The sequence below is a fragment of the Pempheris klunzingeri genome, chromosome 9, assembly GCF_042242105.1.
Source record: "Pempheris klunzingeri isolate RE-2024b chromosome 9, fPemKlu1.hap1, whole genome shotgun sequence".
NCBI lineage: Eukaryota > Metazoa > Chordata > Actinopteri > Acropomatiformes > Pempheridae > Pempheris > Pempheris klunzingeri.
The window spans coordinates 27,991,408-28,010,195 of NC_092020.1; the positions used below are offsets into that span (position 1 = coordinate 27,991,408).

At 42.9% G+C, this 18,788-nt stretch overlaps 1 protein-coding gene across 1 annotated transcript in view; it reads right to left on the reverse strand.

Moving 5' to 3' along the window:
- Positions 1-18,788, reverse strand: part of mgat4b (alpha-1,3-mannosyl-glycoprotein 4-beta-N-acetylglucosaminyltransferase B) — a 97,660-nt gene that overhangs the window by 15,534 nt on the left and 63,338 nt on the right. The window contains exons 7-9 of the mRNA XM_070837224.1: positions 9,963-10,038; positions 6,612-6,726; positions 176-306 (exon numbers count right to left, since the gene is read on the reverse strand). Coding sequence (XP_070693325.1) covers positions 176-306; positions 6,612-6,726; positions 9,963-10,038 — 322 coding nt within the window. The remainder of the gene's footprint in view (positions 1-175; positions 307-6,611; positions 6,727-9,962; positions 10,039-18,788) is intronic.

Here is an 18,788-nt window from a genome sequence, read left to right on the forward strand (position 1 = left end):
AACAGTCTAAACAGGTCTGAAACAGTCTTAATAGATCTAAAACAGTCTAAACAGGTCTGAAACAGTCTTAATAGATCTAAAACAGTCTAAACAGGTCTAAAACAGTCTTAATAGATCTAAAACAGTCTTAACAGTCCAGGCGAGGACCTGGTTTGGACCTGGTACTGCTACTCACCGCGTCCTTTTCCGGGTTGCACACCTTGACCCACATGATGTGGTCCAGCAGCCAGTCGATGGGTTTGTCCTTGTAGAACATGAGCATGAACTCGACGATGAGCGACAGGTCCACCGACTTGAACATCTTCCCTGTCAGAGAAGAGCAGTCAGTTTAGTTCAACGAGGCTTTAACGGCCTTTTAGTTTTCAAAATAAAAGCCCCCAATGACCAGAGGTTCATCTGGGATGGAGAAACACTCTGACTTTGACTTTAGCTGCTGTCTGTAGCTGCAGCACAACAAAGCAGGAAGTACATCCAAGAAACACATTTAAAGCAGCAGAAGAAGAAACGAGGCCTGTTTGATCCTGTTAGAGACACATTTAAAGCTGCAGAAGAAGAAGCGCGGCCTGTTTGATCCCGTTAGAGACACATTTAAAGCAGCAGAAGAAGAAACGCGGCCTGTTTGATCCCGTTAGAAACACATTTAAAGCAGCAGAAGAAGAAGCGCGGCCTGTTTGATCCCGTTAGAGAGACATTTAAAGCAGCAGAAGAAGAAGCGCGGCCTGTTTGATCCCGTTAGAGAGACATTTAAAGCAGCAGAAGAAGAAGCGCGGCCTGTTTGATCCCGTTAGAGACACATTTAAAGCAGCAGAAGAAGAAGCGCGGCCTGTTTGATCCCGTTAGAGACACATTTAAAGCAGCAGAAGAAGAAGCGCGGCCTGTTTGATCCCGTTAGAGACACATTTAAAGCAGCAGCAGATTCAGATTCTCTGAGATTAAAGAGGTAAGAAAAAATTTTCAAATATATGAGAAGAAAACTTAAATAATCTCTGAGGTCAAAAAGGTAAATTTAGAAAGAAAAAACACCTGAATATTCTCTGAGATTATAAACTCACACATTTGTGGAAAAAGAGCTTGTGTTTTTTTTAATAATAGCGTTTTTGTTTTGTTTTGTAATGAACCACGTGGCTTCACTTTGCAGGTCAGATCGACCTCATCTCGCCACGGACGTCATCAGATAATACTTTATAATCAGATTTATTGATTAGGAAATGATTTTAGAGCCGTGTTTCATCTCAGAGAAAAAATTTAAAAACATTCTCTAATTCGAGTTGAATCTTTAACTTTATAATCTCAGAATATTTGAGGTAATCTCGGACGTGTTGGGGTTTGTTCTCTCCTCCTGGCTCACTATATTTAACCTAAAAGTCTCTAACAGGAACCAGGCGTCACTGAATCGACTCCTGACTTCAGATGTTCAGCCTCTTGCTTGTTTCTGTGTGAACGCTCGCTCTCTGGGAATTAAAGGTCAAACTCTGTCCTGCCGGACTCAAACAACGACGAGGGCGAAGTGAAAGGCCAGCAGAGACCTCCGTCCTGCTCCTGCCCCTCCTGCTCCGTCCTGATCTGTTCGGACGTTTCAGCCTCTGAAGGGCCGCATGTGCGACGAGGCAACTGAGTAAAAAACCCCGCAGACGCAAACGAGGCCGGACTGAAGCTAAACTTAGCAAATGCAAAACCCGAATTTGAACAGTTGAATTACAGAGCGGCCCCGCAGCGCTGCAGCCCTCTCCTCCATCTGAGCTAATGCGGTGAGTCAGCTTCACCCTGATGAATTCATTAAAACAGCCGCCGCTCGCAGGCGACTCCGGGTCGGAGACGATTGGTAAGGTCAGAAACGAGGACCAGAGGGAGGACTGGGAGCAGAGCGGGGAGGGTCTGATGCTTTTGATGCTCAGACGGTCGGGGAGGAAGAACAGACGACAGAAACACAAACATTCATGTGTGAAATCATCCAGCTCAGAGACGAGACTCCTGCAGGGCGCCGACGCTCTCGTATTCACCTCCATCTCTCTCTTTACATCACTCCCTCTGTCTCTGTAGCTCTCTCCCTCAAAGTCAGTTTCAAACGGAGCCGGCAGACAGAGCGCGAGGCTTTGAGCTGCCACAGGACGTGATAAAAACACCAGCTGGATGCTGTGACAGGGGGTGGGGGGGTATTCAGATCCGGTCAGAAAGCAAACAAACAGTATGAAAAAGATGAAGTCAGTTCAGAGCTGCAGCTCCTCTGAGCTCCGTATTGATCCGATGACGGGAGCACGATAATGACTGAACTCACAGCTTCAGTGAACTTCTGGAAGAGTTTTTTGGTTTGTATTGGGGTCCAAAATCACATGTAGGTACTAAAGGTTTGGAATTGGTCCAGTAGATCGCCAAAGCCACCCACTAAAACAGCTTGTTTGATCCACTGACAGGCTCAGAGTGTTATTCTAAGTGTGTGACAGCATCATGGAAAGGATCCCTACAGAGAGAGACCTGGAAGATCCTTTTGGTTTAACCACAAACAGCACACACACCAGACTACATTCACTAAAACAGGGGTTTTACCTCACAAACACAGGAGCTGCTGCTCTGCTGCTGCCTCGATTAGTTAGCTTGTTTGTGTTATAGTGTGTTACATGAATATTGCGTTGAATCCAAACTAACATTTTAAAACACCAAAGTCGGACAATAACATAAACAGGCTAACCAATCGAGGCAGCAGCAGAGCAGCAGCTCCTGTGTCCTGTTCTCTAAAATCCCTGTTTTAGTGAATGTAGTCTGGTGTGTGTGCTGTTTGTGGTTAAACCAAAAGGATCTTCCAGGTCTCTCTCTGTAGGGATCCTTTCCATGATGCTGTCACACACTTAGAATAACACTCTGAGCCTGTCAGTGGATCAAACTTTTAGTGGACCTACTGTGATCAGGTGCAGTTGTCCCAAAGGATCACGTTGCTGGCTGAGGTGATCTACTGGATCAGACAGCTGCAGTCTTTTTTATAAAACATCATCTCTCCAGTGTTTCTTGTGATGTAAAGACATTCGTGCAGTTTAACCACCGTAAATAAAGAAATTAAACATTTTAAGTGTGAATTATTGATCCGACTAACTGCAGTGGAGAAAACAATCACTTCTGTCATTATGAGTGTTTTATCGTCCCGGCTGCTGAAGCCCACGGGGACGCCCACGCCGATCACAGAGGAGCCCGAGCTGATTTATTTCAGAGGAGATAATGACATGATCACTAAACAATTCTGACCAGTAATTGAAAAATAAACTCTCATCTCTGTTTGGTGACAGCGTTATAAGAGAGAGGAGCACTCAGATGTGACCCCGCTAGTGTGTGCAGCTGATGAAGATAAATACATAAATACATTTATTGTTATTATTATTATTAATAATATCTTTCATATTGTCATTTGAATTAAAAAATACTTCACTTGAATAAAATAGAATAACATTTAAAAGAGACACAACGAGCACAAGGCCTCATAAAAAACACTGCAGCACAAAGTAATGGTTTAATGATGACATTAATACATTAATCATCAATCATCAGTTATTGATTCCTCAGTGTGATTGATGAAGGATTCACACAGTTGGAAAACGTTTTCGCAGACAGACGGACACAAGACTATAGAAGCGTGCAGCACACACACATTTACTTCATACTGAGAAGCTGAAGCTTTAAAGTCGTTAAAGATTTCCTCCAGCAGCTTCAGCAAAGCTGCAGTGAACACAGCCGAATCCCGGGGACGGTCGGAGTAACTCCCCCCTGAACAGCTCTCATTTAACCGGCTCTTTGAGGGAGTGAAGACGAGACAAACTCTCCTCACTTTCGACCTCTGGAAGTCTAATTGGCCCGCTCACGCTCTGTCTTCAGCCCATTTTCTCCCTCGACATGTCAGAGGAGACGTGTCAGACATCTTGTCTGCCGTAGCATGGTTATGAACCTCCCTCTCCTTCTGTTTGCTGCTCCACCTCCTCAGACACATGAACAAGCTCTGAGAGTTCACCTCACATTTTATACTAAAGAAACTTAAAGGATTTTAAAACTTAAAACATATCCTGGTGGAAAGGATCCCTACAGAGATAGACCTGGAAGATCCTTTTGGTGTAACCACAGACACACCAGACTACATTCACAAAAACAGCGATTTTAATTCACCGAACACAGTAGCTACTGGTCTGCTGCTGCCTCGATTAGTTAGCTTGTTTGTGTTGTTGTGTGACTTTTGTTTTAAAAGGTTAATTTGGATCAAACTAAATATTTGTCTAACACACAGTAACACAAACAAACTGAGCACTGGACTGGACCATTCTGTGAGGTAAAATTACTGCTTTTTTCAATGGAATCTGGTGGCTTTAAGGAGAGTGATTTAACAGCTGCTGTTGAGCCCATTTTGTGGCTGCCAGCTGAGGCAATCTGCTCGGCCAATTCCAAAACTTTTGTACCTTCTGGTCATTTAACGGACCCCTTTGAAAATGCAACATGCAGCCGGACTCTGGAGCGTTATCTAGCCCCCGTGGTGACCAGCTGGCTGATATATGGTTGGTACCAGTGGATGCTGAGGGAGGGGGGCTGGTTCACCATCACTCACACCTTCACTCTGAGCTGTTGGAGCCTCCTAGAGACCCCCCCCCCTGTAACATAGTTTAATGACGTCATCAACTTAAATAGGAACGTGCTAACTAGTTAGCATCGAGTTAACCAGCGGTTGGAACTGTTTCGGTGCCCTTTTTCACGCCCCCCTCCAGGGACGGGGTCCTGAAGTCTATCCCTCAAAACAGGGGCTGTCCCTTTAACTCCCGGAGCTTTTGACCGTCTCAGTTTGAGGTTTTGGATTCTGCTGTCGGAGCCGTTTGGGGCGATTTTGTGGTTTGCTGTTGGGCTGCGATTTAGCCTCTGGAGGAATGACGAGGCCTCGGTAATGAGGGGCTGAGCACTGAGGGACCTATTAGAGGGAAGTGGAGCAGCAAAGCCTCATGGGAAGAAAATGATGCTGGGTAATTTGTGTGTGTGTGTGTGTGTGTGTGTGTTGGAGTAGTAAACACAGAAAACAGGAAGAACAAGAAGAAGCTTCCCTCAAGAAATACACACTCTTTGTTTTTCTGTGTGTGTGTGTGTGTGTGAGTTTTGGAGCGTTTAGCTGAAATCACACACACACACACACACACACACACACACACCTCTATATTACGTCTCATACAGTCTTTTTTCAGATGTTTACGTTGGCGATCTCTAGGTTAGGTGCTAATCATAGCGGGACTAAAGGAGGAAGTCAGGTAACGTAGTAGAAAGCACAGGTAATTTCATTAACAAAGGAGTTTGAACACCAAAAGTCAACACTGACTTATTTTAAGTTTCACTACTTACGTCAGATACTAAACGTAACTTTCAACGTAACTTATGTAATCATGCACGTAACACAACTTTTAACGTAACTTGTGTCGGTGTGTAAAGTTCATGACATGCCGAACGTAACGTAAACTTGTTTTGTCTAAAAACAGATTCTGCTCAACATCACAGATGAAACCATCACACGTCCACACTGGGAAGCTGGAAACAGCTGATTTTGTGGGTTTTTCCTGAAGAAACAGCTGCAGGTTTGTTGCAGCTCTACTGTCTTACAACATTTTCCAGGTTTTTCCGAATCCTGGAGGTTTTAGTGTCCGATATCTTCTGCTGTTTCTGATCAGAAATAAGCTCCTGCCATCAGACCTTTCTGGTTTCTGGCTCTCGAAGCGCCCGGCCGGCCTCCATCTGTCAGACCTGGAAACACTTCTGAGGAGAAGCCTGACTTCAGATCAGTGACGCCTGCGCTCCACACGTCGGCGTCGGCCGAGCGGATCCGGGAGGACGGAGGTCACTGATTGGCCTTGACAGAATAATTAGAAAGCAGATCAGAAGGAAGCCGCCGCTTCGATTAATCTGCTGGATTTCATTTAACCATCAGATGGAGGTTCGGCTCAATCCAGATCCACGTGCCGTCGGAGGCTCCTCACGTCCAGATAAATAAAGACGGACCGGATCTTTGACTCAACACTTCATCTCCCCTCTGAGTGACTGAAGTCAGGCCTGACACACAATGCATCATGGGTAAAATAAGAGATAAAATGGCGGCTGCAGTTTAAGCGACAGTCAGACTTCACACTGACATGTTTTATATCAGTAGCGGCGCCGCTGACGGCTTGTAAATCAATTTTTAATAACCTTTGTTTTGTCATTCACCTGTATCAGTCTGAAAAGTGCTACATGAATAAAGTTTCATTGATTGTTTGATCGAGAGCGTCCGATCACTTCTTAGGACCATTGACATCCAGCACCAGTAAATAACCCTGACATCCCAGTGGGTCTGCGCGGCGTTCTGGCTGTCGTCCGGTATCACACTGTTACTCCATGATGCTTTAAATCCCATCAGGAGCGTTTTTCCTGCTCAGATTTAGTTTAGTTTGGTCGTTAAACTGATGTTGGAGCTTCTTACAGGATCAAACAGGCTGCGTTTCTTCTTCTGCTGCTTTAAATGTGTTGCTGGGACGCATTTCCTGCTACTCTTTGTTCCTCTGTTTTACCTGACGAAGGTACGTGGTGAGTTTTTTGTTCGTTAGTTAGTCACAGTAACAGCAGCGACTCACCGATGAAGCCGAGCTGGGAGAACTCGAGGATCATCCACTCCTCCGACGGCTGCTGCAGCGCGAAGTTCTTCATGGTGGTGAAGTAGTTCGGACGAGCGACGATATCGTCCTCAAGCTGTGAAGGAGAGAGAAAGAGGGGGGGGTTATTAAGGAGAGTGATTCAAAGTGGTTAGAGTAAAAGCACTTCACCAGGCTTCTCAATCATACACATTACATACATTTCTGAAGATAACTAAATTAAAAATATACCATAAGAGTATTTTTATCTGTGATCTGAAACATGGTGGCTTCAGTCAGTTTAATTGAAATGCTCTGATTGGCTGTATTTCCTGTGTTATTGATGTCGGGCCTCTTTATTGTTGGCTGTAACACGATCAGATGTGTTATCAGGGTGTGGCCTAACAAGGGAAATACACTTTGGATCCAAAACAATGTTTAACAAACAACACCAGCAGCTCCTGTGTTCAGTGAGCTAAAATCCCTGTTTTAGTGAATGTAGTCTGGTGTGTGTGCTGTTTGTGGTTAAACCAAAAGGATCTTCCAGGTCTCTCTCTGTAGGGATCCTTTCCATGATGCTGTCACACACTTAGAATAACACTCTGAGCCTGTCAGTGGATCAAACAAGCTCTTTTAGTGGACCTACTGTGATCAGGTGCAGTTGTCCCAAAGGATCAGGTTGCAGCCATTGCAGCCCGTTTGGTGTCTGCTGGCTGAGGTGATCTACTGGACCAGTTCCAACACTTTTACTACCTACCAGTTACTCACACACCAGGATGTGGACAGTCAGGAGCTCATTGACACACAGGCAGTGTAAAGACCTGAGAACTGATGTGGTCTCTCCTCGTCCTTCACTGACACCTCTAAAGACTGAGAATAAACATATTCTCCAGGTGATAGGAGGTTTGGTGGTTTAGGTCTGAGTCCAGGACTTCATCAATAAACCGACTTAAATAAGGAGTTTTTGGTGAGACCACAGGAACGTTTCAGTGGTGACACATGAATCCACCTTCACAGTAAAAATATCCTGAGCCTCAACATTTCTGATCTCGTGGCAGCACCTCAGGTCGTATCCAGCCTCCTGACAGACATTTACATCCTCCACTTTTGTCCCAGGGGAGCTGACATGGAGTAATTACCTCCTCCGCCTCCTCCCCTCCCGTCACTACACACCACCGAGGAAAAAACTCTGCAAAGTTCAGAGCGAGTTTAGGTGTCAAAACAGCGAGTCTGGCTCCGTGTTCCTGTCAAAACGCTTGGAGTGGGAGCAGCCGAAGCAGAGATGATGGCGGGAGGAGAGAGATCGCTCCATCACTGGAAAATATCCTGAAAACTAACCCAGCTCAGCTCCGACGGGGCAGAGCTGCGTTCAGGGGACACATTCACACAGAGATCCACAGATCACAACACAAACACACAACAAAAACATCCCAGAATCTGTCAGAGAGCTGAGGAAACGCTGCTCGTTCACACCAAAGATCCCTCAGTTTGGGAAATTCATCCATCGCAGGCGCTAATATCACACGTCCACACATCTTTAAAGCTTTTAGTGAAGTAATTCCCCATTTTTCTCTGATTCTGCTGTAAAAACTTTGCTAAGAACCTTTTTAGGAACTCAGGAACAACCAGAGGAGCCGGTCTCTTTATTATTATTATCATTATTATAATTATATATGCTACACAAACTAGACCAAACAAGAACAAACTAATTAAAATGAGTATTGGGGTGAAGTTTGTGTTGCTGACAGTCGCCGATTGGTTAAATATGTTTGTTAAATAACTCGTATCCCTTTTTAGAAAAACACCAGTTTACAGTTTAGCAGAATTTTGTTTTAAACTTTTATTTATTGAGGTGAAGTTTAGGCTTCGTCAAACCCTTAAATTGTAAATTAAATAAATAATAATAATAAATACGTTTCGGTCCGTAGAGTCTGGGGGCCAAAATGCTGTCGTGTCAATAAAGTTTTTTTGCAGTACAGGAAGTTCAAATTGGCATGAAAGCAAAATGTACAAGCAACACTTGAGCGCACCACTCTAGCTTTAGTCAATCTGAGAAACAAGTACATTCTTATTCAGATTATTTAAATGAGACTTAGAGGAAGCTGATTCATTGGGCTGATTGATGCTGCTGATCTCCACGTCGGCACCTTTAATGTGTTTTCAGGTTTTCAGGTGAAGGAACGCGTGAGACCGTCGTGTCTTTAATAACCTTCAACAAGTGCAGCTCAGCACCTGCTCGAGTTTCAGATGTTTTCCTGCCTCAGATGTCGGAGGAAACGAGAACAGAATCGGCCGTCTGTTTCTTCGTCTTTTCATCTTTTAGAGGGGAACAAAGGCCGTGCGATGACGCCTCCATTAGCGTCCCTGTCAGTCTACCCACAATGCAACAGTTTCGTCAGCCTCACACGGCAGCAGAATCACAGCGGAGGCGCTTGTTATTCTAACGGCCGTCCTGGTTGATTAGACTCAGAGCAGTTAAATCAGCTGTTTGGCACATAAAGACCATCACACGCATGTATTAAGTATTTCATCTTTGTTTAATCGAGTTTAACTTTTAAAAACACAGACAACTGGATTAAATATTTCTGAAAACTCTCTCCGTCACACACCCTCCCGCCACAGGGGGCGCTGTTTGTCTGTTCCTGTTTATCAAAAACTAGAATATCTTCCTTCTCATTTCTAACATTTATAGGTTTATTGTTTTAATTAGAGGTTTTATTGATCTCTGGATTGATGGATGAATCCTCAGAGCTCCTGTTATCAATAATCCCGCCTGTCAGCTGCTCCTCTAGCAGCCTCCCTGTGTGTGTGTGCGTTTTAATCCCTGATTGATTCTTTTAATTAATCTCTCTCTCAGGCTCGTAATCTGATCACTATTATATGTGTTTTCATGTGTTTTAGCAGTTACAGCCTCCAGTTTCTAATTTCCACCTCAACCATTATTTTTTATTTTTAAGCTTTTGATGTTTTCCTGTTGTGAGACGGAGCTCCGATCATGAACATCTGAAAACATTTTAATATATCAGGAAATCTAAAGACACGTCCCAGCCCTGAATGGATGAAATTATCACGAGACACAAACACCAGTCTAAAAAACACCAGTATAAAAGTCTCTCCTCATAATGTGACTTTGTTGGACTGATTTCCTGAAGGTTAAAGTCCTTCATGGTAAATTATTTAAAACAGACAGACAGATATTCACTAATTGACTCAAGGGGGTTTTATTTTGGTACTGAACTCACTTCCTGCTGAGGTTTCACATTAAAAGCCTGATAGGAGAGGCGGGGATCATGGCTTGTCAACCACTGGGAGGCTTTTATTGTGAAAGGTATGCACAAGTTTTTTCTTTCCTACCTGGACGTAGTAAGTTCCTTTAGACTGAGCGTACATCATCAGGAAACAGTAGTCCAGGTTCTGCTTCGTCCTCCACCTGAGGAGGAGGAGGAAGAGGAGGAAGAGGAAGAGGAAGAGGAAGAAAAGGAGAAGGATAAAGAAGAAGATGATTGGAGGAAGTTTATCAACAAGAAAAACTGTTCGCACTACTGTAATACACACACACACACACACACACACACACACACACACACACACACACAAAGCTGTAATAACAGGCTGCTCTGTGGATAATCAGAAAAATGCCGGCAGGGACAAAAGATTCAATGAGCCATGAGATCACACACACACACACACTCTACTGTACACACACACAGTTACACACACTGATGTGGAGTGTGTGTGTGTGTGTGTGTGTGTGTGTGTGTGTGTGTGTGCGCTGATCCTCCCACTGTAACCAGTGCAGCAGCGATGGGAGCTGAGCTCTAATCAGAGAAACAACATGGAGACTCTGCAGCTGTCCAGCCAATCAGCACGCAGCGCTGCAGCATCCGAACCACACACACACACACACACACACACACACACACACACACTCTGCAATATTTGTGTAACACACAACAAAACTTTGAATACAGGAAGTGGATAACACTAATGCACTTTTACTCAAGTTGGGATGCAGAACCAGACATCGCTCTCTTCAGAGCCACCAGACTCCATTGACAAAAACAGTAATTTTACCTCAGAGAAGAAAGGAGTTGTTGGTCAACTGCTGCCACAATAAATTGGTTAGTTTGTGTTGTTGTGTGTTACAAAAACATTGTGCTGCATCCTAAAACACCAAAATCTCACAATAACACAAACAAACCAACAGATAGAGGCAGCAGTAAACCAGCAGCTCCCTGTGTTCTGAGAGCTAAAATTCTTGTTTTTGTGAACGTAGTCTGGTGTGTGTGCAGAGAGCGATATAACGGCTGTTTGTGGTTAAACCAAAAGGATCTTCCAGGTTTCTCTCTGTAGGGTCCTTTCCATAATGCTGTCACACACTTAGAATAACAATCTGAGGGTGCTGAGGTGATCTACTGGACCAATTCCAACACTTTTTGCACCTTTCAGTCATTTAGACACCAGAATATATGTATGGTTAAAAATACTGCAGTTTTCCTTTAAGTGAGGTTTTTCAAATGCAGGATTTTACTTCTACTGGATGTTTTTCACAGTGTGGTCGTAGTACTTTTACTTCAGCAAAAGATCAGATTACTTCCTCCTCCACTGCTCTTTACACACATCACAGTGTTAAAGCTCGATCAGTCTAATAATTGCTGATGAGTCAAATACTGTTTAGTGATTGTTGCCATTGTTATCGTTTGAATGTTGCACAGATAGAAAGATCTACATGGAAAAAAGTCCTTTATAATGGACTCACATGATGCCACACTGAGTCTCTTCATGAGACACAACTACAAGAACATTTAGGCATCTGCAGGATGAAAAGAGTAACAGGACTACTTTGATTTGGACTTGGACATATTTGCATCCTCAGCAGGACCATCAGTGTGACTTCCATCAGTGGAAACAACTGCAGAGATATTCTGAATAATCGGAATATTTCTTGTCGCGTGCCCGCTGCTGCGCACGTGGAGCGGTGAGATAAAACAACTGGTGTTTGTTACGTGAAGGATTAAGGTTTTAACACCACAAGCGTCCATCGATACCTTCGGTCCGGGTAATGGAAAAGACCCCGGCGGTTCATAAACACCAGTCGGCCCCAGAAACAGCACAAAGCAATCAGCTGTGAATTGAATCAGTGTGTGTACAGACGAGGTTCAGTAAACAGCCGAGCAAACACACACACACACAAACACACACACACATTGTTCAATATTTACAGCAGCAGCAGACGGAGGCTGCAGGAAACTCAACACTCAGGTGTTTCTGCTCAGAGACGAACATCAACAACACGATTTTTAATAAATTAATTCACTGCATTGGGGACGTTCGGGTATTTCTACTTCACTACATTTAAATCAGAAACTTTACAGATAAAGATTATCAAGAGCAAGACATTAATAAAGATTAAAGCAGTTCCACCAGATTGTTTTATCTCATAAAAGAAGCTGAGAAAAATTCTGTACTTTTACTGCTGATGCTTTAAAAATATGGAGTGTGTAACACCAATGTACTTTTATTCATGTGGGATTTTGTATGCAAGAACCAGTTTCTTCAACGCCACCAGACTCCATTCACAAAAAGAGTGATTTTACCTGACAGAAGACAGTAGTTGTTGGTCTTCTGATGCCTCGATCAGTGAGTTTGTTTGTGTTACACAAATAGTATGTCGGATCCAAACTAATCCTCTAAATCACCAAAGTCACACAATAACACAAACAAACAAACCGATCGAGGCAGCAGGAGACCAGCAGCTCCTGTGTTCTGTGAGGTTAAATCACTATTTTTGTGAATGTAGTCTGGTGTGTGTGCAGAGAGCGATATAACAGCTGTTTGTGGTTAAACCAAAAGGATCTTCCAGGTCCGTCTCTTTAAGGATCCTTTCCATAATGCTGCCAGACACTTAGAATAACAATCTGACTAGTAGGTGATCTACTGGACCAGTTCCAACACTTTTACTACCTACCAGTCATTTAGACACCAGGTTATATGCAGATAGGGACCAGGTTTAAAAATACAGCATTTGTCCTTGAACACTCAACGAGATCCTAATAGAAAGTATATTTAACTGTGACCTTTGCAGCTTTATTTCTTACTTAATTCTGTCTTTATCTTTAGAAACTCAACAGTTCTGTTACCATTTAAAATAATTTCGAACCTAATTTTACTGAGCAGCCTCTGTGCTGTTTTTAGACTCAACGGTTTGATGTTACTGATAAGAAATTAACGTCCCCCGGCGTGAAGTTTGACCCTAAAACAGGCGTACAAGCATGAGAAAATGTCCTTTGTCGAGGTTTATGTAGCATGTGATGAACACATGCCGTCTGACTCCTTCAGCCCTGCGGACAAGGAACCCTCCTCACCCACCCACCCACCCCGTCTCTTTTGCCTTATTGTACCATAAATAAATGCCCCCCCACCCATCCGCCGCCAGCCTCCGCTCATCTCCTCACACAGCAGTTTATCCACAGTTTAAAGTGTCCTTTACTACAGGGAGTCAATAGCCTTTTTATAACCCCGCCGAGGTCTAAAAACAATCCTGGGGAGAAGAGGTTTTAGAGGACAACAGTAAAGTTAACAGAAGCAGCCTTGTGTCTCTCCCTCCCCCCCCACAGAGGTCGACGGGCCGATTTACCGTGGTGCTGAAAGTCAGCTGCCTCTCCACCCGAAGCTCAACTACAACAACAACCAGTGTTTTAACACACAAAACACACTTTTCTCAGCGTGAAAGCGGCCGCGGCGTGACCACAGTGTGACTCCTTAGAAGTGACCTCCCGTCCTCCCAGCGCTGCGAGTAATTTCATTAGTGCTGCTCACAGTTACAGCTGAAGTCAAGTTCACGTCACCTGTTTGAGTCAGCAGGTCCGTCTGAGAACGTTTTAACAACAGCAGGAATCTGACTCTGGTGTTGGTGCAACAAACAGAGAAAGTACTGAATATAAATGAGAAACATTTACGATACAAAGGTGAGAAAATAGAATAAAACATGTGAAATATATAAGCAGAAGTGACAGAAAAAAGTGATCCCACCTCATCCGCCGTTATTCCCAATATGATAATCTATAATATTTAATATAATTTATAAACACACTGTTGCCCATGAAGTTGGAATAATTGTTCAATACCCCCAATTTAGTTAAAGCCTGAATCCACAGTCTGCAGGTTCACTGTGGTTTAAGTTTCACTGTGATCTGTTTGGAAGAGTTTGATCAATAAAGTTGAGAAGATATAAACTGTATTTATCAAGAATAAATCACATTGTCACAATCATTTCATGAGAAGAGGAAAAAACATTTTAGTCCAACTTTATGGGCAGCAGTGTATAATCATGTGAACTGAAGGACCAAAGAATCGTCATTTTGTGTTTTTATGAGTTCTTTTTTGGAAAGAAGTAAACGCTCTTATTGTGGTAGTCTTTGGGTACTGTGACATCATATCCCTGAAACAAAGTTCTGCAGGGACACGAGCTGCACCTTCACCTTTCTAACAGCGGGGTCATCTAACGGCTAAACCACAGACATGCTGAAGAGTCTTAAACCTGAATTCTTTCTCCACTGACAGTTGTGCTGTTTTAAAACATTTTTAAGTCTTTGCATAGAAACAAAGCAGCTTTTATTTGACTAGAAATCACAGGAAGTCCAGGAAGCGTTCAGGTCCAGTCAGAACTAACAGCTTCACCAGAATATCTTCTACTGAATATAACTGATTATAACTTCTATATGAAGAAGTTTGACCACCTTCAGGACTCAGACGTCAAGACATCAGGTGACGTTTAAAGTTTAAAGTCCCTAAAAGTCATTAAATCAGTTGGAGTTTATGGGGGATTAGTATTTTTTCAGGTTCACTTTTTGGGGTTTAGACTTTCCAGGTTTAGAAACTGAAACACGTGATGTTGAATCAAAGGTCACACATAAAAACATTGTTTTTTCAGTCTAAATGTGTCCAGATGAGTTGAGTAGCTTCGACATTTGTCTTAACAAACTATAAAATATCGGCATCACGTCACTCTGAGACGACATTTAATCTGTCGCTGCTGAAACTAGAACAGAACAATGACAAACTAATATTTCATGGTGCAGAATAAACTGAGCTTTATACTGAAAGAGCAGCTTTATTGGTCCTTATTGACGGCTCTTTATTGTAGGAAATAACATATTCAGGTGTTAACTAAATCCTATCATACCCTCCCCCTGCCAGTCAATCATTAACTTGGTGTCCTTGAGCTGTTAAACATTTAGAAAGACTTGGACTTGGTAAATATTGCAGCTTTTCCAGATGGAGGCTGTTTAATGTTTCTCTGCACGGCCACATGTAAACAGGAATATTAGTTATTTATTAGTGGTTTTCATTAGCCGTCTACAGTTTAGTAGGAATACTGAATATTGTTGGAATAAAAGAATAAAAACTGAGATACTTCGTGCAGGTAAACAGACACACTGGATATCTTCATATTTACAGTGACAGACTGAGACTGAGGCGCTTTAATATGCGAGGCCTCGACTCTGAAGCTCATTTTACTGCCGCTGAGAGAGCATCTGAGTCCGGAGAGAAAACTTTTAATGGGGCTCCCATTTAGCGAGCGAGACGCTCGGCGTGACGGGACGACGCTCCGGTTTGCATACTAACAGTGTTAATAAGGACGAATCACCGCCGACGTCTGTCTGTCTGCTGTTCACTGACTCTTTGACGAGTTTTTAAGGACACGTTTCACACATTTTAGCCCATTTGCGACAAATCATGAACACTTGACAGGTCTGAGGGTGTTTTTAGACTGATTCAGGCAGCAGCCAGTCTGTTTATTCATGTTAAAAATCAATTTGTAGAAAAGTAATCCATCTCAGTCAAGATTTAGCTTCATCTTTTCTCAAACTTAATTATCCTCCGAACACAGAGGACACACTGGTGACACGGCTTTGGAGGGAAAATGTTTAAATGCTTCATCATTTTTATGGGCAGCATTAAGATTCCTGATGCAGACTTTGACCTGGACTTGTCTCAGAAGACTCCTTCACTTAGAATTATGTTCTGACCGACTGAACTACGTAGCACTGACTCGTTAAATCACCTGGAGCCAGACTTCATGACGTGAGAGCATCTGGGTGAGAGAGTACGTCACTCTGCAGCTTGTTTAAGTCCAACACAGCCAGGGCGATGGTGTGGTTACACTTTTCAAATCATGACGCAGGCGACACTCAACATGTTTGTAATGTGAAATGCAAAACTGTGACCTGAGTGTGACCTGAGAAAACACCTGTTCACACACTAACTCTGTCTAAAAGCTGAGGGATGGACCATGTTTGAAGGCCTGAAAGTCCCCCGCAGCAGCCGCAGCTAACGTTAGCATGCCTGCAACTAATGTTAACACTCTTGCAGCTAACATTAATACACCTACAGCCAATGTTAAGACACCTGCAGCCAACATTAGCACGATGTTAACACTACTGCTAATGCTAGCTGCAGGTGTCTTAACATTGACTGCAGTTGTGCTAACGTTAGCTGCCTGTAGCTTATGCTAACACTACTGCAGCAAATGTTAACATGCCTGCAGCCAACGTTAATACTCCTACAGCTAGAGTTAGCATTCCTATATCTAATGTCAGCATGCCTGGAGCTAACGTTAACGTGCCTATAGCTTATGTTAACACGCCTGCAGCTAACATTAACATACCTGTAGCTAACGTTAACATGCCTATAGCTAATGTTAACACGTCTGCAGCTAACGTTAACATACCTGGAGCTAACATTAACATGCCTATAGCTAATGTTAACATGCCTGCAGCTAACGTTAACATACCTGGAGCTAACATTAACATGCCTATAGCTAATTTTAACACGCCTGCAGCTAACGTTAACATACCTGGAGCTAACATTAACATGCCTATAGCTAATGTTAACACGCCTATAGCTAATGTTAGCATGTCTGTAGCTTATGCTAACAAGCTGCAGCTAACGTTGATACTCCTACAGCTAGAGTTAGCATTCCTATATCTAATGTCAGCACGCCTGCAGCTAACATTAACATACCTGTAGCTAACGCTAACATGCCTATAGCTAATGTTAACATGCCTGCAGCTAACGTTAACATACCTGGAGCTAACATTAACATGCCTATAGCTAATGTTAACATGCCTGCAGCTAACGTTAACATACCTGGAGCTAACATTAACATGCCTATAGCTAATGTTAACACGCCTATAGCTAATGTTAGCATGTCTGTAGCTTATGCTAACAAGCTGCAGCTAACGTTAACATACCTGGAGCTAACATTAACATGCCTATAGCTAATGTTAACACGCCTATAGCTAATGTTAGCATGTCTGTAGCTTATGCTAACAAGCTGCAGCTAACGTTGATACTCCTACAGCTAGAGTTAGCATTCCTATATCTAATGTCAGCACGCCTGCAGCTAACATTAACATACCTGTAGCTAACGCTAACATGCCTATAGCTAATGTTAACATGCCTGCAGCTAACGTTAACATACCTGGAGCTAACATTAACATGCCTATAGCTAATGTTAACATGCCTGCAGCTAACGTTAACATACCTGGAGCTAACATTAACATGCCTATAGCTAATGTTAACACGCCTATAGCTAATGTTAGCATGTCTGTAGCTTATGCTAACAAGCTGCAGCTAACATTGATACTCCTACAGCTAGAGTTAGCATTCCTATATCTAATGTCAGCACGCCTGCAGCTAACATTAACATACCTGTAGCTAACGCTAACATGCCTATAGCTAATGTTAACACTCCTATAGCTAATGTTAGTATGTCTGTAGCTTATGCTAAGAAGCTGCAGCTAACGTTAACTAGCCAATGTTTGCTACATTTTTTTATTTAGTATGTTTGAAACCTTCGTATGAAACCAGTAGCAGGTGAAAAGCGTCTTATTTACAGGGAGAGGAGGGAAAAAAGGTTTTAATTTGTGTAAAATATTCTAAATAGATAATAAAATGTTGAAATTGAGATGTTTTCACTTATTTTTTACAACTGAAATGACATTTTTGTTTTTACAGACAGTAAAAAAGGGCGTCTTTGGGTATCAATATCGAATTCAAGGTACCGATGTTGGCTCGCATGTGAACGGCAGGCAGCCCAGATCATTTAATGCCTCCACACTTTGATTTTCACAGGAAACAACAGAAAACAGTCTAAAAACTGCAGGATCTCTGCTCCAGTCGACAACAAGCAGGTTTCTGTTTACAAAAGCTTGAAAATGCTCTCCCCTGCCTGTCATCCATCCTCTTCCTCCTCTTCCTCGCCGACACCTGGCAGTCTGTCTAACCTGTTCAGTCCTGACGCGCCGATAAAAACCTCCTTCATCCCTCCAGACTCTCTGCAGGAACAGAGGATCGACAGACGCCGCAGGACGTTTTAAACTGTTCTTCAGAGCAGGATGAAAATAACTCAGCGGTAACCAGACACACAGACGAGGAGGAGGAGGAGGAGGAAGAAGAGGAGGGTTTGGATCTCCTGGTTAACGCAGAGACGATTTTTAAGTGAAATCAGATGATTTTAAACTTTCCCTGAGAGACATGTTGAATATAAATAAATAGATTAGAGTTAGTGAGGTAAAAACAACGACGGACGGCGAGGTGGAGTCACATGACCAACAGATCCCCATATTTACAAATGTATGTTAGAAAGACATTAAAAGGTGCATTTTGCATAATATTTAAATTCTGGGTAAAAGAAGAGCCTTCAGTGTATGTAATAAAAAGTCAATAAACTGCAGTGAGAAGTTTAACGGGACCCGAGGGTTTAATTCCAGATCTCATATCTGTGTGAATCTCAGTTTGTGTCTGAATACTGCTGTATAAATGAACTTCTGTTAATCAGCTGCTTGGTGACCTGCTGAAGCTGCACAGTGAGCTAACAGTAGCTAACATTAGCTAACCAAAGTTAACAGTGCCTAACAGTAGCTAACCGTAGCTAACAGTAGCTAGCATTAGTGCCTAAGAGTAGCTGACTATAGTTACCAGTGAGTAACAGTAGCTAACCGTAGCTAACAGTAGCTAACCATAGCTAACAGTGGCTAACAGTAGCTAACCGTAGTTACTAGTGGGTAACAGTAGCTAACCGTAGCTAACAATACCTAACCATAGTTAACAGTAGCTAACAGTAGCTAACCACAGTTAACAGTGGCTAATAGTAGCTAACATACCTAACAGTAG